The 24,686-nt window shown below is 35.4% G+C and overlaps 1 protein-coding gene across 1 annotated transcript in view; it reads left to right on the top strand.

Annotated features, from left to right (window-relative positions):
* The window catches only part of RGS7 (regulator of G protein signaling 7), a 614,965-nt gene that overhangs the window by 522,911 nt on the left and 67,368 nt on the right, over positions 1-24,686 (top strand). Inside the window, exons 8-10 of the mRNA XM_060088393.1 lie at positions 13,668-13,732; positions 14,591-14,667; positions 14,774-14,855. Of these exons, the coding sequence (XP_059944376.1) occupies positions 13,668-13,732; positions 14,591-14,667; positions 14,774-14,855 (224 nt within the window). The remainder of the gene's footprint in view (positions 1-13,667; positions 13,733-14,590; positions 14,668-14,773; positions 14,856-24,686) is intronic.

Below are 24,686 nucleotides of genomic sequence, written 5' to 3' on the forward strand. Positions count from 1 at the left end.
GTCAAGAGAAACAAGCTATATCTATAGAAAACAGCCTGAGTAGATCTCAATGATGTTATGCTGAGTTAAAAAAAAAAAAGCAGGTTTCTGAACGTGTACTACAGATGCCATATGTCTGTATCATTATTAAACTTCTCTCCAAAAGAAGTTTTTATTATAGTTTTTATTAAACTTCTCTCCAAAAGCCTGGGGCAGGGGGGAATATATATATTATATATTTATATATATATATATATATATATATATATATATATATAATATATATATATTATATATATATATATAAATATATGGGTCATAGGTCTAATAAATAAACATTCAAATCCTCCAATAGAAAAACTAGCAAAGTCATGAATAGCTAACTCACAAAAAGAAAAAGTACTCAAATAGTCAGTAAACATTCATTGATGTTTTCGCTCAACAAATCTGTTTTGAACATCTACTATTTGCCAAGTACTATTGTAGGCAGGGGGATACTTGGGAAAACAAAACAAGCAAAAATCTCTGTCCTCTTGGAGCTGACATTCTAGTGAGGGCAGTAGGGGGGAAAATTAAGCTAATAAGCTAATAAGCAAACTACATAAATGAATACATAAATTGTATATTAGGAGGTAAAATGTTGAGCGGAGGAAGGCAATGGGAAAGGGGCTAGTAAGGGGTGGGGAGGGGAGATGTTGCTGAGAGAATACCAGTTCAGCCCTGAGGGCAGAGCCCAAGCTTTCCAGAAATAGGGAAAGGAGCAAAGGTCAGAAGCGGAACGTCTGTTATGCAGCTCAAGCACAGCTAGAGAGCAGCAGGAAAGGAGGTCAGAGGACAACTTAATAGAGAAGCAAGGACTTTGGCTTTTAGAGTGAGATGAGATGGGAAGCAGTTGGAAAATTGGAGAGTTTCCACACAGTGGCAGTCTGATTTATTTTAACGGAATAATTCTGATTGCTTTGCTGAAAATAGACTCTCCAGAGTTAGAGAGGGTATGAGGCACACTCATGTCTAAACTTTACAGAATTTGTTTTTAAGGATCAAAATGCTTGAAAGGTGCATAGTCCCTAATCAGCAATAACACTTTCAGGAAATAAACAATTTCTAAAAAGTAAAACACATGCATATATACATACATGCAGAAATATTAGTATATAATAGCAAAACTATGGATATAACCCAAGTGCCCAGCAATAAGGGATCATTTAAATAAAATACAGTACATCTTGGGACTTCCCTGGTGGTCCAGTGGTTAAGACTTCGCCTTTCAATGCAGGGGGTGCAGGTTCGATCCCTGGTTGGGGAGCTAAGATCCCACATGCCTCAAGGCCAAAAAACCAAAACATAAAACAGAAGCATTATTGTAACAAATTCAATAAAGACTTTAAAAATGGTCCACATCAAAAAAATCTTTAAAAAAAATTATAGTACATCTCAACACAGGACTGTTGTGAAATAATTTTTTTAATATAAAGAGCAACACTTATTGATATGAAAATTTAGCCACAATATAATATTAAAGAAAAAAGTTCCTAAGACAGCATTTGTAGTACAGTTTGAGTACATTGTAAATAAATATATGCAGATAGATTTTTATATAAATATACATATTCATGTGTATATTAGTGGATGTATATAGAAGAAAACCCAGAATATACACCAAAATAGTGGCAGTGAGATTATATTTGACAATGATTTTTTACTTTAATATTTATATTTTTTCTACATTTTCTGAACTTTTACAATGAGGGATTAAGGATTTTAAATTTTAAACTACTTCAACTTTGAGGTAAAACAATTTGCACACACTTTGAAAGGCAATATAATATCTCATGGAACAAATATGTGTGCTTTCTTTGCCTATTCCCCATTGTCGTTCCTGTATCCACAGCGTGGATGCTTAAGTCTCTGTGCCTCTTGTGTTATTTCCTTGGGTTATAGTCTCAGAAGAGCAAGTACTGGAACAATGGCCATGAATGTTTTAAGGCTTTATTACTCATTGTCAAAACCCTTTCCAAGGGCTTCCCTGGTGGCGCAGTGGTTGAGAGTCCGCTTGCCGATGCAGAGGACACGGGTTTGTGCTCCGCTCCGGGAAGATCTCACATGCCGCGGAGCGGCTAGGCCCGTGAACCATGGCCGCTGAGCCTGCACGTCCGGAGCCTGTGCTCCACAATGGGAGAGGCCGCAACAGTGAGAGGCCCGCGTACCGCAAAAAAAAAAAAAAAAAAAAAAAACCTTTCCAAGCAGATTTTCCCTGTTTACATGCTGACCAACAGTGCTATTTCACTCTTCTGTTGCCAGAATAGTTTATTCTCACTCTGTATCTGTCTTTGTTTCGATGTGTAGAGTGATTTTTGTAACAGGATGTTAAAAGGGAAATCCAGCTTAAGTGTGAAGTAGATCAAGAACAGACGTGAACGCACCATGCAACACTGACACACAGAGTACCACAGTAGTTGCCATCAACTCACACTGAGGTTATTTAAGGCTAAGACATTGGCTTGAGGCTCATTTCGTGGCTGTTAGGTGCTGGGAGTCATTGCCCCCACCAGCCCAAGTGGGAGGAGTGGGTGGGGAGTGCCTCCACTTCAGGCCCAGTGACAGAGAATTCAATGGGCTTCTGAGAGTGCTTGACAGCAGTCACCTACCCCGGGAGACACACTGGACCATGAACTTCCAGGCCTCAGAATTACAAAGGGCAAGAGACAGGCCATCTAGCTATGGATGGGGCATTGAAAAGGAGGTGGCTATGTTCTGTGGCCTACTTTCAGGGCAAAGAGTGCATGAATGTTTCTAAGCCATGTGTGAGAGGTAGTCCTGTCTTAGAAGGCAGGCTGGAGGGGCAAACAGCATTGCAAAGAGAAACTAAAGGTACAAATCAAGGGCTATGGCATTTGCCAGCCCCAGCAAAAGTGTGCTGCAGGTGAGAGATCCCCACAGGAGATCTCGCAGGGGAGAGGTCCTCCAAAGCATCCACAAAAGTACCTGAGAAATACAGTAAACTTTAAACCTCTGCCAAGTCCAGAGAATGGCAACACTAGATCATCACAGTGGTACCAGTAAGGTAAGAATGTCAGCACTCTCCTTTCCGCTCTGAGGCAGACACAGAATAACAAGGTGGAGAAAGAAGGCACTCACACTTATTTCACAGAAGCTGGGGGAAAGGGGAAGCCTTCAAGACCTTAAACCAAGCTTGGAGTTTCGACTATTACCTGGATGCACATTCTTATTAATAAACTGAGACTTTTTGAATTACCCAAGAGTGACAAACAAGACTGTGAAACTTGCCTGAATTTTTATTATTATACCACAAAGTAGACTTTAAAAGATAAAAAAGAGTTGCATTATGACACAATGTGTTACATTTTTATTACTTTGGTTGAAAGTTGGATATTTTTCCAATATTTACTTGGCAATTGTATTTCTAGTCTTTATGAATTATATTTATGTCCTGTCCATATTTAGATATTAGGATCTCAGTGATTTTCTCATTGACCTCTGTGATACAATTCTGTACCCTTTTGTCATGAGTATCAGTGTTTGCTCAACAGGCTACTCTACATTTAGAGCTTTATGAAATTAAATGGAAAAGCTAATGCCAGATTTTACTTTCTATTCAATTAGACATGTGATCCAGAAACTTCGACTTTTCCATCTAAATTCTAAGTTGTATTTAAGCCAAATTCTATGCCTTTACTACACAACTATTTTAGCCAGAGTAACACTTCTCAAACTTTCTTCCACTTAGTGGCAGAGCTTCCTATTAAACTACTTGTTTGTTGACCCTTTAAATCCTCAAAATTATCTCATTATAGTCTCCCAGAAAACTACTGCAAAGAGATATATTTGCATTTTAAATTGAAGTTAAACCCTTGATAATGGGAAACATCTTAAATAGAACTGCAGAAATGGGTTTTTTCATTGTATTTTCAATAATTTGGCAGTACAGAGAAAAATTCAAGCATTATATTAAAAAGTATTCATATGTTGTACCAGGGCCTAGGTCTGTACCTAACATCATAGGGCACTTTTAGTGCCTAAATAATTAGAGGTCAGTACAAAAAGAATTGAACTGAGCCATAGTTTTGACTATGCCCAAGTACTCCCATTTTTTCAATCTTTGATAAATTGAATTAATTTGAAACTCTTTTTCATCTGCTTGATCCTCCTTCCTCATCCATATCAGCCCAATGCTGATACTCTCTGCTGATAAAGAATAAAAGTATCATCTGTTCCTGTCAACATGCTGTACTGTGTCTAGACTAGATTGGTGTGGTTTGGGCCATTCCAGTCACGACCATATTTGGTCTATTTTCAACAGAATTTCAGAGTGTTCCCTACTCTACTAATACAGCCTTCATCTTTTCTCTTCTTTCTCTTTACCAAAGAGTCTAGTAGAAATTACTTGAATTAATTCAACTTCTCAATAGCTCCTTCTGAAAATATCCTGCACATTCATTTATTCATTCATTCACTCATTCAACAAATACATATGAAACATCTACTCTATAACTGGCAGTGCCTGTCCATACCTTCATTTTGTTTCCTAGACAATTAAAGAAAATTGCATTTACCTATAATAAAGGATGTGTAAATTCTTAGTGAACATTCATCTTAAAAATATCACTCTGCTCCTGATTTATTCGTTAGTTTACCTAATGAGGTTAGAAATATGTTTTCCAACAGGGGTCATATTTTGAAAAGAACAAAGTTTATATGACCACAATCAATAAAACAAGTAGAGGCTGATTCAGCCTTCTGCATATATATAGAGGAGAGCTGACTGATGGGGCTTGAAATTTGATTCAAAGTGATTCCATAGGAAATCTGAAATTATTTAATTAGGTATTTAAGAAAATTCAATCTTTCTCTCATGAAGAGATACCCTCAGGAATGTTGTACATACATTACAATCTCTTTCACCAACTGCTGAAAACATTTTAGATATTTTGTTAAAATCACAATGGCCTGTACATTAAGAGTTTCTTCAGGAGAGAGTGTAAATTATATCCAATTAGGAAATTACATCATATCAATTTTGTTTTTCAATTTTGTACATTTTGAAAATTAATAATTTTAAAAATCAGTAATTTTGTAAATCTACATATGAAAATTAGTAATATTAATAGACAAATAAAATTACCATAGTAGATTATAGAAAGATGTGCTCTAAAATCTATCCTAGGTTTTTAGTGTTTGTAGTAATATTAGCATCATCCCAAGGTTGGTCTCTCCTTTGCCATGACTTTCATACAGGAAATCTTAGAGGCCAGAAATTCAATAAATAGCATCAGTGTTTTCAGTGGCCTCAGATTTTTTGCATAAGTTATTTCCTCACTGATATAGCTGGATTTCATTATCAAAAACTGAAGGTGGCACAGATTAGTGCAAAAGTTGTATTTATAAGAGATCCCCCAGGGCTAGCCTTACAAAAAGTGATATTTGACACTCTTTATCCAATGGATTTATTTGGCATCTAGAATTGATAGAGTTTATCTTGAATTTTATGAGGCTCAAATACCATATGTTATGGAAAATTACAAAAATATTATGGAAATGAGATTTTCCAGAGGGCTCTGAATAACTTTTTTGTTTTTGGTTGGTCATATTTTGTTTATTTTAATTTAACTTTTATTGTATATTGGAGTACAGTTGATTTACAATATTGCCTTAGTTTCAGGTGTACAGCAAAGTGATTCAGTTATACACATACAAATATCCATTCTTTTTCAGATTCTTTTCCCATATAGGTTATTACAGAATATTGAATAGAGTTCCCTGGCTATACAGTAGGCCCTTGTTGATTATCTATTTTATATATAGTAGTGTGTATATGTTAATCCCAAACTCCTAATTTATCCCTCCCCACCACCTTTCCCCCTGGTAACCATAAGTTTGTTTTCAAAGTCTGTGAGTTTGTTTTGTAAATAAGTTCATTTGTATCATTTTTTTGATTCCACATATAAGTGGTATCATGATATTTGTCTTCCTCTGTATGACTTATTTCACTTAGTATGATAATCTCTTTTTTTTTTTACATCTTTATTGGAGTATAATTGCTTTACAATGGTGTGTTAGTTTCTGCTTTGTAACAAAGTGAATCAGTTATACATATACATATGTTTCCATAGCTCTTCCCTCTTGCATCTCCCTCCCTCCCACCCTCCCTATCCCACCCCTCTAGGTGGTCACAAAGCACCGAACTGATCTCCCTGTGCTATGCGGCTGCATCCCACTAGCTATCGATTTTACATTTGGTAGTGTATGTATGTCCATGCCTCTCTCTTGCTTTGTCACAGCTTACCCTTCCCCCTCCCCATATCCTCAAGTCCATTCTCAAGTAGGTCTGTGTCTTTATTCCTGTTTTACCCCTAGGTTCTTCATGACATTTTTTTTCTTAAATTCCATATATATGTGTTAGCATATGGTATTTGTCTTTCTCTTTCTGACTTACTTCACTCTGTATGACAGATTCTAGGTCTATCCACCTCATTACAAATAGCTCAATTTCATTTCTTTTTATGGCTGAGTAATATTCCATTGTATATGTGTGCCACATCTTCTTTATCCATTCATCCGATGATGGACACTTAGGTTGTTTCCATCTCCGGGCTATTGTAAATAGAGCTGCAATGAACAATGTGGTACATGACTCTTTTTGAATTATGGTTTTCTCAGGGTATATGCCCAGTAGTGGGATTGCTGGATCATATGGTAGTTCTATTTTTAGTTTTTTTAAGGAACCTCCACACTGTTCTACATAGTGGCTGTATCAATTTACATTCCCACCAACAGTGCAAGAGGGCTCCCTTTACTCTACACCATCTCCAGCATTTACTGTTTGTAGATTTTTTGATGATGGCTATTCTGAATAGTGTGAGGTGATACCTTGTTATAGTTTTGATTTGCACTTCTCTAATAATTAGTGATGTTGAGCATTTTTTCATGTGTTTTTTGGCCATCTATATGTCTTCTTTGGAGAAATGTCTGTTTAGATCTTCTGCCCATTTTTTGATTGTGTTCTTTGTTTTTTTGATATTGAGTTGCATGAGCTGTTTGTATATTTTGGAGATTAACCCATTGTCCATCACTTCATTTGCAAATATTGTTTCCCATCCTCTGGGATGTCTCTTTGTTTTGTTTATGGTTTCCTTTGCTGTGCAAAAGCTTGTAAGATTATTAGGTCCCCTTTGTTTATTTTTGTTTTTATTTTCATTACTCTAAGAGGTGGATCCAAAAAGATATTGCTGCGATTTATGTCAAAAATTGTCCTACCTATTACTTCCTCTAGGAGTTTTATAGTATTCAGTATTCCATTTAGATCTTTAATGGATTGGTGTCTTGGATTCCTCTTATTTCTTTTTCTTCTCTGATTGCTGTGGCTCAGACTTCCAAAACTATGTTGAATAAAAGTGTGGAAATCTTTGTCTTGTTCCTGATCTTAGAGGAAATGCTTTCAGTTTTTCACCATTGAGTATGACGTTACCTGTCGGTTTGTCATATATGGCCTTTATTTTGTTGAGGCACGTTCCCTCTATGCCCACTTTCTTGAGAGTTTTTATCATAAATGGGTGTTGAATTTTGTCAAAATAATTTTCTGCATCTATTGAGATGATCATTTGTTTATTTTTGGTTTTATTGCCATTACTCTAGGAGATGGCTCAAAAAAGATATTTCTGTGATTTATGTCAGAGTGTTCTACCTATGTTTTCCTCTAATTGTTTTACAGTATTCAGTCTTACATTTAGGTCTTTAATCCATTTTGAGTTTGTTTTTTGAATGGTGTTAAAGAAATTTCTAATTTCTCTTTTTACATGTAGCTGTCTAGTTTTCCCAGCACCACTTATTGAAGAGACTGTCTTTTCTCCATTGTATGTTCTTTCCTCCTTTGTCATAGATTAATTGACCATAGGTGCATGGGTTTTTTTCTGGGCTTGCTATCCTGTTTCATTGATCTATATTTCTGTTTTAGTGCGAGTACCATACTATTTTGATTGCTCTAGCTTTGCAGTATAGTCAGAAGTCAAGGAGCTTGATTCCTCCAGCTCCGTTTTTCTTTCTCAAGATTGCTTTGGCTATTCAGGGTCTTTTGTGTTGCCATACAAATTTTATGATTTTTTTGTTCTAGTTCTGTGGAAAATGCCGTTGGTAATTTGACAGGGATTGATTGAATCTGTAAATTACCTTGTGTAGTACAGTCATTTTGACAATACTGATTCTTCCAATTCAAGAACATGATATATCTTTACATCTGTTTGTGTCATCTTCAGTTTCTTTCATCAGCATCTCATAGTTTGGGGAGTACAGGTATTTTGTCTTCTTAGGTAAGTTTATTCCTAAGTATTTGATTATTTTTCATGAAATGGTAAATGCGATTGTTTCTTTAATTTCTCTTTCTGATCTTTTGTTGTTGTTGTATAAAAGTGGAACAGATTTCTGTGTATTAATTTTGTATCCTGCAACTTTACTGAATTCATTGATTATCTCTAGCAGTTTTCTGGTAGCATCTTTAGAATTTTCTATGTATAGTATCATGTCACCTGCAAACAGTGACAATTTTCCTTATTCTTTTCCAACTTGGATTCCTTTCATTTCTTTTTCTTCTCTGATTGCCATGGCTAGGACTTCCAAAACTATGTTGACTAAAAGTGGTGAGAGAGGAAATCCTTGTCTTGTTCCTGATCTTAGAGGAAATGCTTTCAGCTTTTCACCATTGAATATGATGTTACCTGTAAGTTTGTCATATATTGCCTTTATTATGCTGAGGTATGTTCCCTCTGTGCCCACTTTCTGGAGAGTTTTTATCATAAATGGGTGTTGAATTTTGTCAAAAGCTTTTTCTGCATCTATTGAGATGATCATATGATGTTTGTTCTTCAAATTATTAATGTGCTGTATCACACTGATTGATTTGTGGATATTAAAATATCCTTGCACATCTGAAATAAATCCTATTTGATCATGGTTTATGGTCCTTATAAGGTATTGTTGGCTCGTATTTTGTTGAGGATTTTTGTGTATATGTTCATCAGTGATATTGGCCTGTAGTTTTCTTTTTTGTGTGATATCTTTGTCTGGTGTTGGTATCAGGGTGATGGTGGCCTCATAGAATGAGTTTGGGTGTTTTCCTTCCTCTGCAATTTTTTGGAATAGTTTCAGAAGGATAGATGTTAACCCTTCTCTAAATGTTTGATAAAATTTGCCTGTGAAGCCATTTGTTCCTGGCCTTTTGTTTGTTGTGATTCACAGTTTCAATTTCAGTGCTTGTGATTGGTCTATTCATATTTTCCATTTCTTCCTGATTCAGTCTTGGGAGATTGTACCTTCTACAAAATTGTCCTTTTCTTTAAGTTGTCCATTTTATTGGTGTATAGTTGCTTGTAGTAGTGTCTTGTGGTCCTTTGTATTTCTGTGGTGTCTGTTGTAACTTCGCCTTTTTCATTTCTAATGTTATTGATTTCAGTCCTCTCCCTTTTTTTCTTGATGAGTCTGGCTAAAGGTTTATCAGTTTTGTTTATCTTTTCAAAGAACCATCTTTTAGTTTCATAGATGTTTTCTATTGTTTTCTTAGTCTGTATTTAATTTATTTCTGCTCCCATCTTTATGTTTTCTTTCTTCTACTAACTTTGGGTTTTGTTTGTTCTTCTTTCTCTAGTTGATTTAGGTGTAGGTTTAAGTTGTTTATTTAAGATTTCCCTTGTTTCCTGAGGTAAGACTGTATTGCTATAAACTTCCCTTTTAGAACTGCTTTTGCTGCACCCCATAGGTTTTGGATTGTCATGTTTTCCTTGTCATTTGTCTTTAAGTATTTTTAAATTTTCTCTTTGATTTCTTCAGTGATCCATTGATTGTTTAGTGACATAATATTTCACCTCCACGTGTTTGTGTCTTTTTTCTTGTGGTTGATTTCTAATGTCATAGCAATGTGGTCAGAAAAGATATTTGATATGATTTCAATTTTCTTAAATTTATAGAGGCTTGCTTTGTGGTCCAGCATGTGTTCTATCTTAGAGAATTTTCCATGTGTACTTGAGAAGAATGTGTATTCTGCTGCTTTGGGATGGAATGTTTTATAAATATCAATTAAGGCCATCTAGTCTAATGTGTCATTTAAGGCCTTATTGTGTTTCCTTATTGATTTTCTGTCTGAGTGTTCTCTCCATTGATGTAAGTGAGGTGTTAAAGTCCCCCACTATCATTCTTTTACTGTTGATTTTTCCTTTAATACTGTTAGCATTTGCCTTATATATTGAGATCCTCCTATGTTGGGTGAACATAAATTTGCAATTGTTTTGTCATCTTCTTGGATTCATCCCTTGATCATTATGTAGTGTCCTTCTTTGCCTCTTGTAACAGTCTTTATTTTTACATCTATTTTGTCTGATATGAGTATTACTACTCCAGCTTTGTTTTTTTAATTCCATTTGCATAGAATATCTTTTTCCACCCCTTCACTTTCAGTCTATATGTGTCCCTAGATCTGAAATGGGTCACTTTTACACAGCATATATGCAGGTCTTGTTTTTGTATCCATTCAGCCAGTCTATGCCTTTCTTTGTAGTAGTATTTTATCCATTTACATTTAAGGTAATTATCAATATGTATGTTCTTATTGGTATTTTGTTAATTGTTTTTGATTTCTTTAGGTAGGTCTTTTTTCTTCCCTTCCTATTTTATTCTCTTCTCTTGTGATTTGATGAGTATCTTTAGTGTTGTGTTTTATTATGTTTTTTCTTTTGTGTGTGTGTATCTATTGTAGATTTTTGAGTGAGGTTCCCATGTGGTTTTTATTTAGCTATATATATATATATATATTCATATATATATACACATATATATGTATATATGTGTATATATATATATATGATTTTTTCAAATTGCTGGTCTCTTCAAATGCATATCCAACATCCTGGATTGGTGTTCTCCTCATGATTGCTGGTTTTAATATCATATTTGCATGTGGATGATTTCCAACCTTTACTGTATGTTTGCCTTTACTGGTGAACTTTCCCATTCACAATTTTGTTTGTTTCTTTCTTTCTAGTTGTTGCCTCTTCTTTTCTGCCTAGAGAAATTCCTTTAGCATTTGTTGTAAAGCTGGTTTGGTGGTGCTGAATTCTCTTAACTTTTGCTTGTCAGTAAAACTTTACATTTCTCCTCAAGTCTGAATGAGAGCCTTGCTGGGTAGAGTATTCTTAATTATAGTTTTTTTCCTTTCATCATTTAAATATATCATGTCACTCCCTTCTGGCCTGCAGAGTTTCTGCTGAAAAATCAGCTGATAGCCTTATTGGGATTCCCTTGCATGTTATTTGTTGCTTTTCCCTTGTTGCTTTTAGTATTTTCTCTTTGCCTTTAATTTTTGTTAGTTTGGTTAATATGTGTCTCTGCATATTCCTCCTTGGTTTTATCCTGTATGGGACTCTCTGTGCTTCCCGGACTTGAGTGAGTGTTTCCTTTTCCATGTTAAGGAAGTTTTCTCCTAATATCTGTTCAAATATTTCCCCAGGTCCTTTACTCTCTCTCTTCTCCTTCTGAGACCCCTATAATGTGAATGTTGGTACATTTAATGTTCTCCCAGAGCTCTCTGTGACAGTCTTCATTCATTTTCAATCTTTTTTCTTTATTCTGTTCCATGGCAGTGATTTCCCCCAATCTGTCTTCCAGCTCACATGTCTGTTCTTATGCCTCATGTATTCTGCTAATTATTCCTTCTAGTATATTTTTCATTTCAGTTATTTTATTGTTCATCTCTGTTTTTTGTTCTTTGAATTATCTACCTCTTTTTTAAACATTTGTTTTATCTTCCTGGTCTGTGCCTTCATTCTTTTTCTGAGATCTTGGGTCATCTTTATGATCATTACTCCAAATTCTTTTTCAGGTAGATTGCCTATCTACACTTCACCTAGTTGTTCTTCTGGGGTTTTATCTTGTTCCTTCATCTGGAACATATTTCTCTGCCATCTCATTTTGCCTAACTTTCTGTTTGTGGTCTCTCTTCTGCAGGCTGCAGGATTGTACTTCCTCTTGCTCCTGGTGTTTGCCCCCTGGTGGTTAGGTTCTTCCAGGGACTTGTGCAGGCTTCCTGGTAGGAGAGACTGGGGTCTGCCCACTGGTGGGGGGAGCTGGGTGTTGTCCCTCTTGTGGGCAGGGCCATGTCAACAGGTGTGTTAAGAGGAGGCTGTGAGCTCAGGACGACTTTTGGCAGCCTGTCTGCTGATGGATGGGGCTGTGTTCTCACCTTGTTGGTTGTTTGGCCTGAGGCGTCCCAGTACTGGAGTCAGCAGGCTGTTGGGTGGGGTTGGGTCTCAGTGCCAAAATGGCAGCCTCCTTGAGAGCTCACACTGATGAATATTCCCTGGCCCTCTGCTACCAGTGTCCTTGTCCTCACCATGTGCCACAGCCCACCCATGCCTCCCCAGGAGACCCTCTAAGACTCGCAGGTAGATCTGGCCCAGGCTCCTGTGGAGTCACTGCTTTGTCCTGGATGCCAGGGTACATGAAACCTTGTGTGCACCCTTCAAGAGTGGCGTGTCTGTTTCCCCCAGTCCTGTGGAGCTCCTGCACTCAAGTCCCCTGGCCTTCAAAGCCCAATTCTCTGGTGGTTCCTCCTCCTGATGCCAGACCCTCAGACTGGAGAGCCTGATGTCTGGCTCAGAAGTCTCACTACTGTGGGAGAACTTCTGAGATATAATTGTTTTCCAGTTTGTGGGTTGCCCACCTGGTGGGTATGAGATTTGATTATATTGTGAAAACGCCCCTTCTCATCATGGCTTCCTGTTTGTCTTTGGATGTAGAATATCTTCTTTTGTAGGTTACAGCCTTTATTGTCAGTGGTTGTTCTGCAGATAGTTGTGATTTTGGTATTTTGTGAGAGAGCTCCAGTCCTTCTACTTCGACATCTTATCTCCTCCCTTCTGAGTGTCTTGATATTAACATGAGAGTCACTAATATTCCTGAAATCACTGAAGAAATTTGACTGTTTGATGGCAAAGCTGCTGTCAACGTCCTCTTTCTGTCTGTCATTTTTCCTGTAAATCTTCTTCCCAGATGGACTTTGCCTGGTAATGGAGAAAACAGAGTCCTCAAGGAAAATTGAATTAAAAGGTTATTGGATTATAGTTAGGTCAGATGTTATACTCTCCTATCTCCTAGTGACAAAATGACTGATAGATGATTGATCCTTGTGGAATGCAGCAAAGAAGATGCTAAGAAGCCTTCAGTTTACATTAATAAATTATTTCAGTTGACAATAGAATACGGAAATAATTGAATATGCAAATAGTGATTCCCTCTTCATGCAATTCTTTTTTAAAAAATTGTGTTATTTGTATATCCAGATTTTAACATTCATTTGATCTTTTATTGAAAAGGCTTTATTTTTTCCCCTTATATTTTGAGGAAACTAAAATTGTGACAACTATTTAATGAAATAAAGGAAACGGTTACCAAGTTTCTAAACATATCTATTTTCTTATAACACCTGTTTATATTACCGCTATGTTTGAATTTCAGTAATGATGTTACAGATTATTTATTTTGTCCAAAAAAAAGATAAAAAGAGAAAATTACAACTTGGGGAAAAATGACAAAGACCAACATGTCTTGGTTTATATGCTCTATTTTTATTTTTAGTGTCTCAATGTAAATAAGCAGGTGAGAGATGATGGATTTTTTTTCCCTTACAGCGGTTTACCTCTGCAAAAGAACAATGCAAAACAAAGCAAGGCTGGAGCTAGCCGACTATGAAGCTGTAAGTACCAAGGACTTCCTGACAAAGAAAGGTATAAAATGAGCAAGAATAAGGCCTACAGTCATTTCTGGGCACTCTTAACTTTCTACATTCATGGATCTTAGGGATCAGATTTCCAGGGAAGGGCAGCATAATGATTTAACATATCCCTTACTTGCTTACTTCCTCTCATCATTCACACTGAGCATGGTGAAATTCTAAATACACAAACTCAGAGAAGAAGGAGGAAGCATATCTTATTTGCTAAAATTGACTTAAATGTGAAAACTTATATATATGTATATATATGCTGTATATAATGAAGATATCCAAACTTAGAGAATTATAGAGCATTTACACTGGGAAAATGGTTTTTGCAAAACCTTTATGTTGGTCACCATCAGCAGATTAAATTAATCTCATGTAGTTTGTTCAGATGTTTGCTATGTTCTGATTTACTAAATTTGAAGCACTGTCTACAAGTGGGTAGTAGGGGGCTGAGGGTTTACACTTTTCTCAGGAGCTGGATAGACTGATTGAATCAGTAGTAGAGAGTATTGCTTTACTGATCCTTAGTAAACTGAGCATAGGAAAATCCAATGGATTAGTCTTGAGCACTTTTTTATATAAGGTGAGTTTAGTATTTTTTATTTTTAGTTATGTTCGCCAATATTAATATTCATAATAGGTTTTCCTGTGTCCTCTGTGACTGTTAATATGAGTATTAGCTGCATTCAGTGAGCATGACTTATCATTCCAAGTACACTTACTCCTTTAGAAATTCTGATTTGTTTTTTTGGTAAGTACATATGGTAGATAAAATAGAAGGGAGTAGTAAAGCTGAGCACCAGAATGTCTTCACCGTGGTATATTTTTCAGGAGAGCTTGGCCAGGCTGCAGAGGGCATTTGCTCGGAAGTGGGAGTTCATTTTTATGCAAGCAGAAGCACAAGCAAAGTGAGTCCTTGTGAGTCTTTTGGAAGATTTGTCCAAGTTGTGGCCTTCTGTCCATAGAGGCACTACAATTAACACTACTTATTATTCATTGTTATGATATTAACAGAGTGGACAAGAAGAGAGACAAGATTGAAAGAAAGATCCTTGATAGTCAGGAGAGAGCATTCTGGGACGTACACAGACCCGTGGTAAGCAAGCGCACCAACGTTGTCTAACTTCATAATCTCAGCCTTTGGAAAGTAAAGGAAGAATGCAGAATGCAGTAATTCCATCACTTGTCCCAAAGACTTGGTGAATTATTTAAGAATTTTTGTGTAAGATGACTAAAGTTCAATAGTATAATATTTTTTAAAACTATACATTTTTCTAACATGACATTACTTGCTTGCTCATTCTTTGCTTTTGAGGTGCCTGATACTTTCATACACTTGAAAGAAAGAAGACTGCAACAAAGCAGTTTTGCATGGCTTATGATCTACATTATGCATTGTGAGGCCACATGCATAAGTATTGCAAGGATATGAAGTAGGATTTTTCCTTGCTTGTTTGTTTGTTTTAAGCCATCTCTAGAAACTGGTTAATACATTATGTTCTCATGTTTCTCCACTTTATGCCCCTGGACATCTGGTGGTCCATCTCTAGCCTAGTTTAACTTTGATGGCCTATATCCTCCTGGCAACCCAAGAGGACTCACTCCATGCCAGCTCCCCTAGAATGGATGTGGGCATCCATTCTACAGCAAAAACTCATGTTCTCCCAGCATGTCGATTGATCTCACCTCAACACACTTCCCTGCTCCATCCCCCCAGAATTACCCAGCCAGTCCCTTGTCTTCTATGTGCCCTGTTGGAAGCAGAACATGTTCACAGTTGTTTTTTGCTCTAACCAGTGTAAGTCAGGCTCCAGACCTCTGTGTCTCCACAGAGCAAGGAGCACATATGAGTGCTCTCCAAGGGGTCCCCTGCTGTACCCCTCATTAAGCTTTCAATTAGAAAGTCATCCCAAGGAGCACCTGGAGGCAGAAACCACCCTGAAGCCATTAGTTCCATGTCCCCTATTCAATTTGTGGATGCTTATGAGGGGCTTTATATCACTTAAAATGAACATGTTATGCAATACTTGGTTATTGTTTATTTTCTAGAGGGAAAAAAATAGAGCTTTGGGTTATCTGTATGCCTCTGAGAATGGAATGCACCTAATCCAACCCTACCTTCAACTATTTATTTTTTACATTACAACTCTGTATCCCATTTAAAAAGAAAAAAAAAATTTTTGCAGTGGTCCCAGTGAAGTGAAGTGATGACACTTGTCTGGAGGCCATGTCAGACACACAGGTCCTGCCTCGTATCTGGTTTTTAGAGTTCTAGGTCCTTAGTGAGAGTTAATACAGAGATGATGCTGGCAGGGACATTAGCAGCAAGACGCTATAAGAGCTTTTAATGGCTATTTCCCCAGCAAAATGCATAAGCTATATCTCTATTCATTGGCTGTAGTGTTAACTAAGCAATGATAAGAAGAGCTTTCTAAGATAACCATACCTCCAAAAAGTGTCCTTATTTTTATTTTGGTTTTGAAAAACTCTTATTACGAAAATATGAACACACTACTACAAGTTTTTAAAGTGTAGAAATTAATATTCTCATTAGAATAAAAATCTCTACTTAGATTTAATAGATTCATAACACAATTTATATTTTCCTGGACTGCTTTAGCTTTATTACTATATAAAGTATCTTTATTTTCAAAAAACAGAAATGAAGTTTTCCTATCAGTACTATTTGTTGAATTTTTTTCATTTTATTTCTTCTTGCATAACCCTACTGTTAAACCTTTCCAAAGAATGTAGCAGAGAGCAATTAATCCTTATAAAGCTTTTACTAATTCAAGTAAAGGTGATGTGCTACATTGCATTTTGTTTGGTTTGCTTTGATTTGATCTGTGGCTTGATGCTGCCATTTATTTAGTTAAAATAGGTTGGAAACTATTAGCCAGAAGTGTAGTAGGGAAGAGGAAATCTCAAAAACAAGCTCAGAATCTTTAAAGTATACTTAAATTTAATGTAAAATATTATATTACATGAACTTAGAGATGTAGAAAATATATGCAGTGTGATTTAGTTTTTTTAAATGATGTCACTTAACACAGTATACTCATTTTATTGCATTTAATACCTTTATGAAATAAATTTAGCTTCTTTAAGCATGTCCGTGTTTACTCCAGAAAAAAAAATTTAAGGTCATAACACTGAAAAGGACTCTTCAGTTATCAAGGACTCAAGACAGAATTGCCACACACTAACTACTCAAGATGATAGTAGGGGAAATACCCCAAATTGTAGCAAATGTCAAAGATAATTTGGGATTTGGGTTAACTTGTGTATTTAGTGTTTTGATACTTTTATGAAGACTCTTCAAGGGCTAATGGATTCTTAGTCTATATTAATTGAATTTGAGCAACTAGTTAAATTGAAGTAAAAATTCTGTTTGTCACACTGCTGAAGGGTTTCATTGATACTAACTTCCTAGTACTTGTTTTAATAATATCAGATCATGGTCTTTTGAAGAGCAGGAGTCTGTCTGAAATTTTAAATACATTTCTGTAAATCTTTTTTCTTTGAATAAATTAGTTTGGAGCAGTCTGGTGAAGTGTGTGTGTGTGTGTTGTGTGTGTGTGCACACGCACACAAAAATACATTAAAATTTGGAGTTTAAAAGTGTCTGAAGAAGAGGTTATAGATTTGCATAAGAAGTTTAAGGAGTTCCATAAGATTCAAAGTTTTTGTAACCTATTGAGTTATATCAGAGTGATTCTGAAGCCCAATAATAGAAAGGAGCAATGAGATTCTTAAAATACAATCATCATGGAGCAAAAAAAAGTCTAGTGAACTGGCCTTTCAAAATAGAATGGTGCTGGTGCTCTGGGTCCGAGGGGTGAAAAGCAACCAAACTTGTTCCACACAGCCCTACTATGGAGCCAGTTTATATCCTTTGCACAGACTTTGTTTTTGTTTTGTTTGTCTGTTACTTTTTTTTAGCTTTATTGAGGTGTAATTGACAAACTAAATTGTAAGATATTTAAATTGTACAATATGGTGATTTTTTATATATTCATTGTGAAAGGTTTCCCACCATTGAGTTAACACTGACTGAGAGTTGATCTAAAGAGATGTAGTGTAGGGAATTTAGGCCAATTTAATTCTGGGCACATTCAGATGTGTGCACTGCAAGGTGGAGTCAATATAGAATGAATCACCTTTCCTCTCACCTTGGAAATCCACAGTGACCTGGTGGGATCACTGAGACAGTACTTTGAGACAGTACTGTGGGGGTACATTATTTATACCACAAACTATAAAGCACAAGACCACAATTATAAATATTCTTGCAGATACACTATGACAGGCACCACCTTGACACATTTTTATTGGGGGTTGGAGGGAACCTGGTATTTGGTCAAGGTACAGGTCTTTTTAAAATTTTTATTGAGGTATAACATACATACTAGAAATGCAAACCAAAATCACAATGAAATAGCACCTCACACCGGTTATAATGGCTGTTCTAAAAAGAGAAGAAGTAACAACTGTTGGTGAGGATGTGAAGCAAAAGTAATTCTTGTGCACTGGGAATTCTTGGTGGGAATGTAAATTGGTACAACCACTATGGAAACAGTATGGAGGTTTCTCAAAAAATTAAAAATAGAATTCCACTTCTGGGTATTTATCCAAAGTAAATAAAAACACGAACTTCAAAAGATATATGCACCCTCATGTTCAATGCAGCATTATTTACAATAACCAAGACATTGATGTGACCTAAGTGTCCATTGATGGATGAGTGAATTAAAAAAACGTGGGACACAGGCATACCTCAGCAATATTGTAGGTTCAGTTCCTGAACACCTACAAAATTTTGGCGGTATATATAAAAGTTGTGTTTACATGATACTGTAGTCTATTAAGTGTTCAGTAGCATTACATCTAAAAAACAATGCCTTAATTTTAAAATACTTTGTTGCTAAAAAGTGCTAACCATCATCAGAACCTTCAGCAAGTCATAGTAATAACATCAAAGATCACAGATCACCATAACAAATATAATAATAACAAAAAAGTTTGAAATATTGTGAGAATTACCAAACTGTGACTCAGAGACACAGAGGGAGCAAATGCTGCTGGAAGAATGGAGCTGACTGACTTACTTGGGTTGCCACAAATCCCTTCAATTTGTAAAATGATGCAATATCTGCAAAGCACAATAAAGAAAAGTGGATAAAATGAGGTGTGCCTGTATGTATGTATGTATGTGTTTGTGTATATATTTGTACATACATATACACATATATAATGGAATATTATTCAGCTATAAAACGAATGAAATATTGCCATCTGTGACAACGTAGGTGGAACTTGAGGACATAATGCTAAGTGAAATAAGTTAGACAGAGTATGACAAATACCATATGAGTTCACTTATATGTAGAATCTGAAAAACAAACTCATAGATACAGAAACAAACAAACTCATACAAACTGATTTGTGGTTGCCAGAGCCAGGGGGTTGGGAGGGTGGGAGAAATAGTGTGAAGGGGGTGAAAAGGTACAGACTTCCAGTTATAAAAGAAGTAAGTCCTGGGGATGTAATGTACAGAATGTTGACTATAGTTAATAATACCGAAGTGTATATTGGAAAGTTGCTAAGACAGTCAATTTAAAAAATATGCATCACAAGAAAAAAAATTTATAACTGTGTCATGATGGATGTTGTCTAGACTTATTGTGGTGATCATTTTACAATATATACAAGTATTGAATCATTATATTGTACATCTGAAATGAAAATAATGTTATATGTCAATTATATCTCAAAAATAATTTTTTTTTAATTTTTAGATTTCATTTTGGGTCTTTTTTGCTGTGCACGGGCTTTTTCTCTCTAGTTGTGGTGAGCAGGGACTACTCTTCATTGTAGTGCATGGGCTTTTCATTGCAGTGGCTTCTGTTGTTGCGGAGCACAGACTCTAGGCACGTGGGCTTCAATAGTTGCAGCACACAGGCTTCAGTAGTTGTGGCACACAGGCTTCAGTAGTTGTGGCACATGGGCTTAGTTACTCAGCAGTATATGGGATCTCCTGGACCAGGGATCACACCCGTGTCCCCTGCATTGGCAGGTGAATTCTTAACCACTGCACCACCAGGGAAGTCCTGCTCAACAATAATTTTTTAAAGTATAACATACATACAGAAAACTACACAAAGCATAAGTGCACAATGAATTTTCATGAAATGAACACAGCCAAATCACCAGGATTTGATCACTAGTGACCATTCCAGTCACTACTCCCTAGGTCAATGGTAACTTCTCATACCATAGATAAATTTGCCTACTTTTAATCTGTATATAAATGGAATTATTAATATCACTCTTTTTATATTCAACCTCTTCTTTTGAGTTTCTTTCATATTATTGCATGTAGTTGTAGTTTGTTTATTCTCATTACTGTATTAGTATTCTATTATGTGAGAGTAGAGGATTTCATTATATACTGATGTTAAATTAACATCCACAGTGTTACTACTCCATTATTTTATCCATAATTTTGATATTCAATTTATTATTTTCACTAACTTGTTATGTTCATGATTCAACTTAAGTTACTCCAGACTTTTGTTTATCACACAAAACCATCAACTCAATCTCTTTAATTTAGGTTCAAAAGCAAAGCAGACCTCAAAATAAAATAGAAAAACTAGGTGAATGATAGTGTATCATATGGTATTATATATAATAAAAGAGTAATATTTTGTTATATATAGAACTCATACATCAATGGGAAAATGTCAAAGAAGTAAAAAATGTAATGGAAAACATTTATATTTTTACCTATTAAGTTTGCAAAGAATTTTTAAAAGGTAATTTCATAACCATATATTTGCATACAATCTTACCATCTTAGGTCCAAAGGCCCATTTTAATTCTTTGTTTGTTGAGAGAGACATAAGTAAGTAGATAGGTAGGTAACTGGATAGATAGATAGATGATAGATGGGTATATAGATAGATGACAGATAGATAGATAGATGATAGATAGATAGATAGATGATAGAAAGATAGAGGGACAGGCAGACATGTGTAGAAAAAAGACTGAAAAGATATATACACAAATATCAACAATAGTTATTTATGAGTGTTGAAATTCTGTTGATTTTCTTTTGCTAATCTGTTTTAAAATTAAAATTTAATGAATGTTTAGATATACAGCAAGAAAAATCAATAATAGTTTTAAAAAGTGAATCAGGACTTCCAGTCTAGCATATAAAGAACTTGGAAGTTGTCACTCCTGTTCTCACAATAAGAAAAAAAGCTGAATAAAGTGAAAATCAACAATTTTTCTTAGATTCATCTCAGAATGAGGTCACTGGGCAAAATACTGTTAGTCCCCAAAACTGGAGAGACAGACAGGCAAATACAACTTACCAGAACAGAAGCCCAAGAGCAGAAACCTCTGAGGAACCAATGCTGGGGTAAGAAATCCTAAACTGTAAGCGACAAATTGCTGGAAGTTCAGACTAGACAGACTTGAGCTGAGTCTTAAGGGGACAACACACATTTTTGTGAGTTTTACCTCCAGGAACTCTACCAGATTCTCACAATGAAGTTTGAAGAAAAATCCCTTTGTACATCTCTCAGGGGAAGGGGAAGAGAAACTATTTTGAAATACACTCAGGATATTCTCTTCTTCTTAACAAGACCTGCCTTTAAGAGAAACTGATCAGGGTTGTACCAGAGCCACAACATGAGGGAAGGGAAATACCCAACTTCAATCCTGGTCTTACCAAAATGAGGGGGAAAAAATCTGAGAGGAATTTGTAAAGGTCATAGCCCTGGGGCACAGGCTCACTAAAAGATTGAGACCTAATCACACGACTATAGGATGCTTCCCCTCCCCCTACACCTTACCACAACATTAACAGAGCCTAAATAACAACAGGGAATTGCAAAGGAAAGAACTGCACATCTCAGGCCTTATTTAAGAAGCCTCAGGGAAACCCAAAGACAACTGGGAAGACAAAAACAAGGAAACCAGATGAAAGTTTAGCCTCTGATACAGCAAAAGAAAACAATAATTACAGCTTACCCCTAGCCAGATATACATAAAACCACACAATAAACACCTATTTATCTCAGTTTCTTTTACCCAGTAGGTCATGTCTTGATTTCAATAAAAAATTGCACATACAGTAAAAGAAAATAAAAACAGCTCAGAGACACATTAAACATCAGAATCAGACTCAGATATGGCAGAAATGCTGAAATTATCAAACCAAGAACTTGAAACAAGTAAGTATGATGAATGTGCTAATGGAGGAAGTGAAAAGCATAAAAGAATAAAGAATAGAGGTACACTATAAGCATAAGCACAGAAACTCTAAGAATCAAAAGGAAATATTAGAATAAAAAAATACCATAACATTAATGAAGAATGCCTTTGATGCGCTCATCAATAGACTGGACATGGACAAGCAGATGATCAGTGAGCTTGAAGAAACGTCAATAGAAATTTCCAGAACTCAAGTGCAAGGAGGAAAAAGACAGTGAAAAAGATAGAATATCCAAGAGCTGTAAAATAATTACTAAAGGTGTAACATACATGTAATAGGAATACCAGAAAGAGAAAGGAAGAGAAGAAATATCTGAAGCAGTGATGACCAATAGTTTCCAAAAATTAATACCAAACTGAGAACTGGAAACTCAGAGAGTACCAACCAGAGTAAATATCAAAAAATCTAAACCTAAGCATATCACATTCAAACTGCAGAAAATGAAGACAAAGTGAAAATCTTGAAAGAAGCCAGAGGAGCAAGATTAACAATTGCATCAGACTTCTCTAGAAATTATGCAAGCAAGAGAGAAGAGTGAAATATTTTGTGTTGAAAGAAAAAAAAAACTTAGAATTCTATATCCAGAAAAATTATCCTCTATAAGTGCAGGAGAAATGAAGGCTTTCTCAGACAAACAAAAAATGAGGGAATTTGTCATCAAGAGACTTATCTTGTAAGAAATGCAGAAAGAATGTCTTCAGAAAGAAAGAAATAAGTCAGAAACTCAGATCTATTTTTTATTCTTAATTAAAAATGGTTCAAATGATAATAGCAACAGTGTATTCTATGATTATAGATTAAGGGTAAGTGGAACGAATGACAGCAGTGTTATAAGGTACAGAAGGGAGAAGGAATTGGGAATAATCTATTATAAGGTACTTGAATGGAGTAGTATTGTGTGATTTGAAAGAGTAGTTGGATTAGATGTAAATGTATATTGCAAACCCAAGGGCAACTACTTAGAAAAGTTTAAAATGAAGTAGAATTGATATGTTAAGAGAGGAGGAAAAAAATGGAATTGTAAAAATTCTCAATCAAAAACATAGAAGGCAGAAAATTAAAGAAAAGAAAAAGAAACTGAGCAATGGTGACAAATATCAATAGAAAACAATAAAAAATATGGTAGATATTAATCCAGCTATAAAAGCTATCACTTTAAACAGCAGTGGCCTAAATATACCAGTTAAAAGGCAGAGATTGTCAGAGTGAATAAAAAAGACCTAATTATATATTAAGAGACTCACCTTAAATATAAAGACAGAAGTACAGACTAAAAGTAAAGTAAAGCAATGGAGAAAGTAAAGGGATGCTAACACTAGTCAAAAGATAGGTGGAATAGCTATATTAATTTCAGATGAAGCCAGCTCTAGAGTGAGGAGAATTATCAGAGATGAGGAGCAACATTATGTAATGATAAAGAGATCAATCATTCGTGAAGACATAATGTGTCAAATTATGATGTAATGTGTGTGCACAACAGAACATCAAAATATGAGACAAAAACTGATAAGAACTGCAAGGAGACATTGATGAATACACCATTACAGTTGTAGTCTTCAACACACCTCTGTCAGCAGCTGACCAATCTAGCAGGCAGAAAATCAGTAAGGACATAATTGAACTGAAGAGCACTATCAATCAACTAGATTTAATTGATATCATAAAATACTTCATCCAATAACAGCAGAATACACCTTCTCCTCAAATTCCCATGGAACACACTAAGAGAGACCACATTCTGGGCCACAAAATACACCTTACTAAATTTAAAAGGTTTTTAATAGAAATTATATGAAGTATTCCCAGACCACAGTGGAATTAAACTAGATATCAATAACAGAAACAGAGATGGAAAACCACAAAATACTTAGAGTTAAGCAACACACTTCTAAATAACATATGGGTCAAAAAGAAGTTTCAAGAATAATTTTAAAATATTTCAAACTAAATAAAAATACATGTTATCTAAATTTGTGGATGCAGTGAAAGCTGTGCTTGGAAACTTATACATATATGCATTGATGCATATGTTAGAAAAATCTAAAATCAATCATCTAAACTTTTACGTTAGAAAACTAGATAAACAACAGCAAATTAAATCCAATTAAGCAGAAGAAAAGAAATAAGAGAGCAGAAATTAATGAAATTGAAAACAGAAAACTGATAGAGAAATACAATCTGATAGAGAGCTGGTTGTTGGAAAAAATCAGTAAAGTTGATGAGCCTCTAGTCAGAGAGCAGATACAAATTACTAATATCAGAAATAAAAGAGGGACCATTACTACTGATCCCATGGACATTAAAATAAGAAAGGAGTATTGTAAACAACTCTATGCCCACAAATATGAAAACATACATGAAATGGACAAACTTTTTGAAAGGCACAATCTACCAAAACTCACCAAGAAAACAGTTAATATAAATATGCCTACATGTATAAATGAATAAGCCTGTATCTATTATTAAAAATAAGTCTATTCAACTAAAGAAATTGAATCTATAAGAAATAACCTTCCAAAATAGAAAGCAACAGCCCAGATTAGTTCACTGATGAACTCTAGCAAACATTTACAGTAGAAATTATACCAATTCTTTACAATTTTTCCTGAAAATAGCAGAGGGGCTACTTCCTAACTCAAT

Source organism: Mesoplodon densirostris, chromosome 2, assembly GCF_025265405.1.
Source record: "Mesoplodon densirostris isolate mMesDen1 chromosome 2, mMesDen1 primary haplotype, whole genome shotgun sequence".
In the NCBI taxonomy this organism is placed as follows: Eukaryota; Metazoa; Chordata; class Mammalia; order Artiodactyla; family Ziphiidae; genus Mesoplodon; species Mesoplodon densirostris.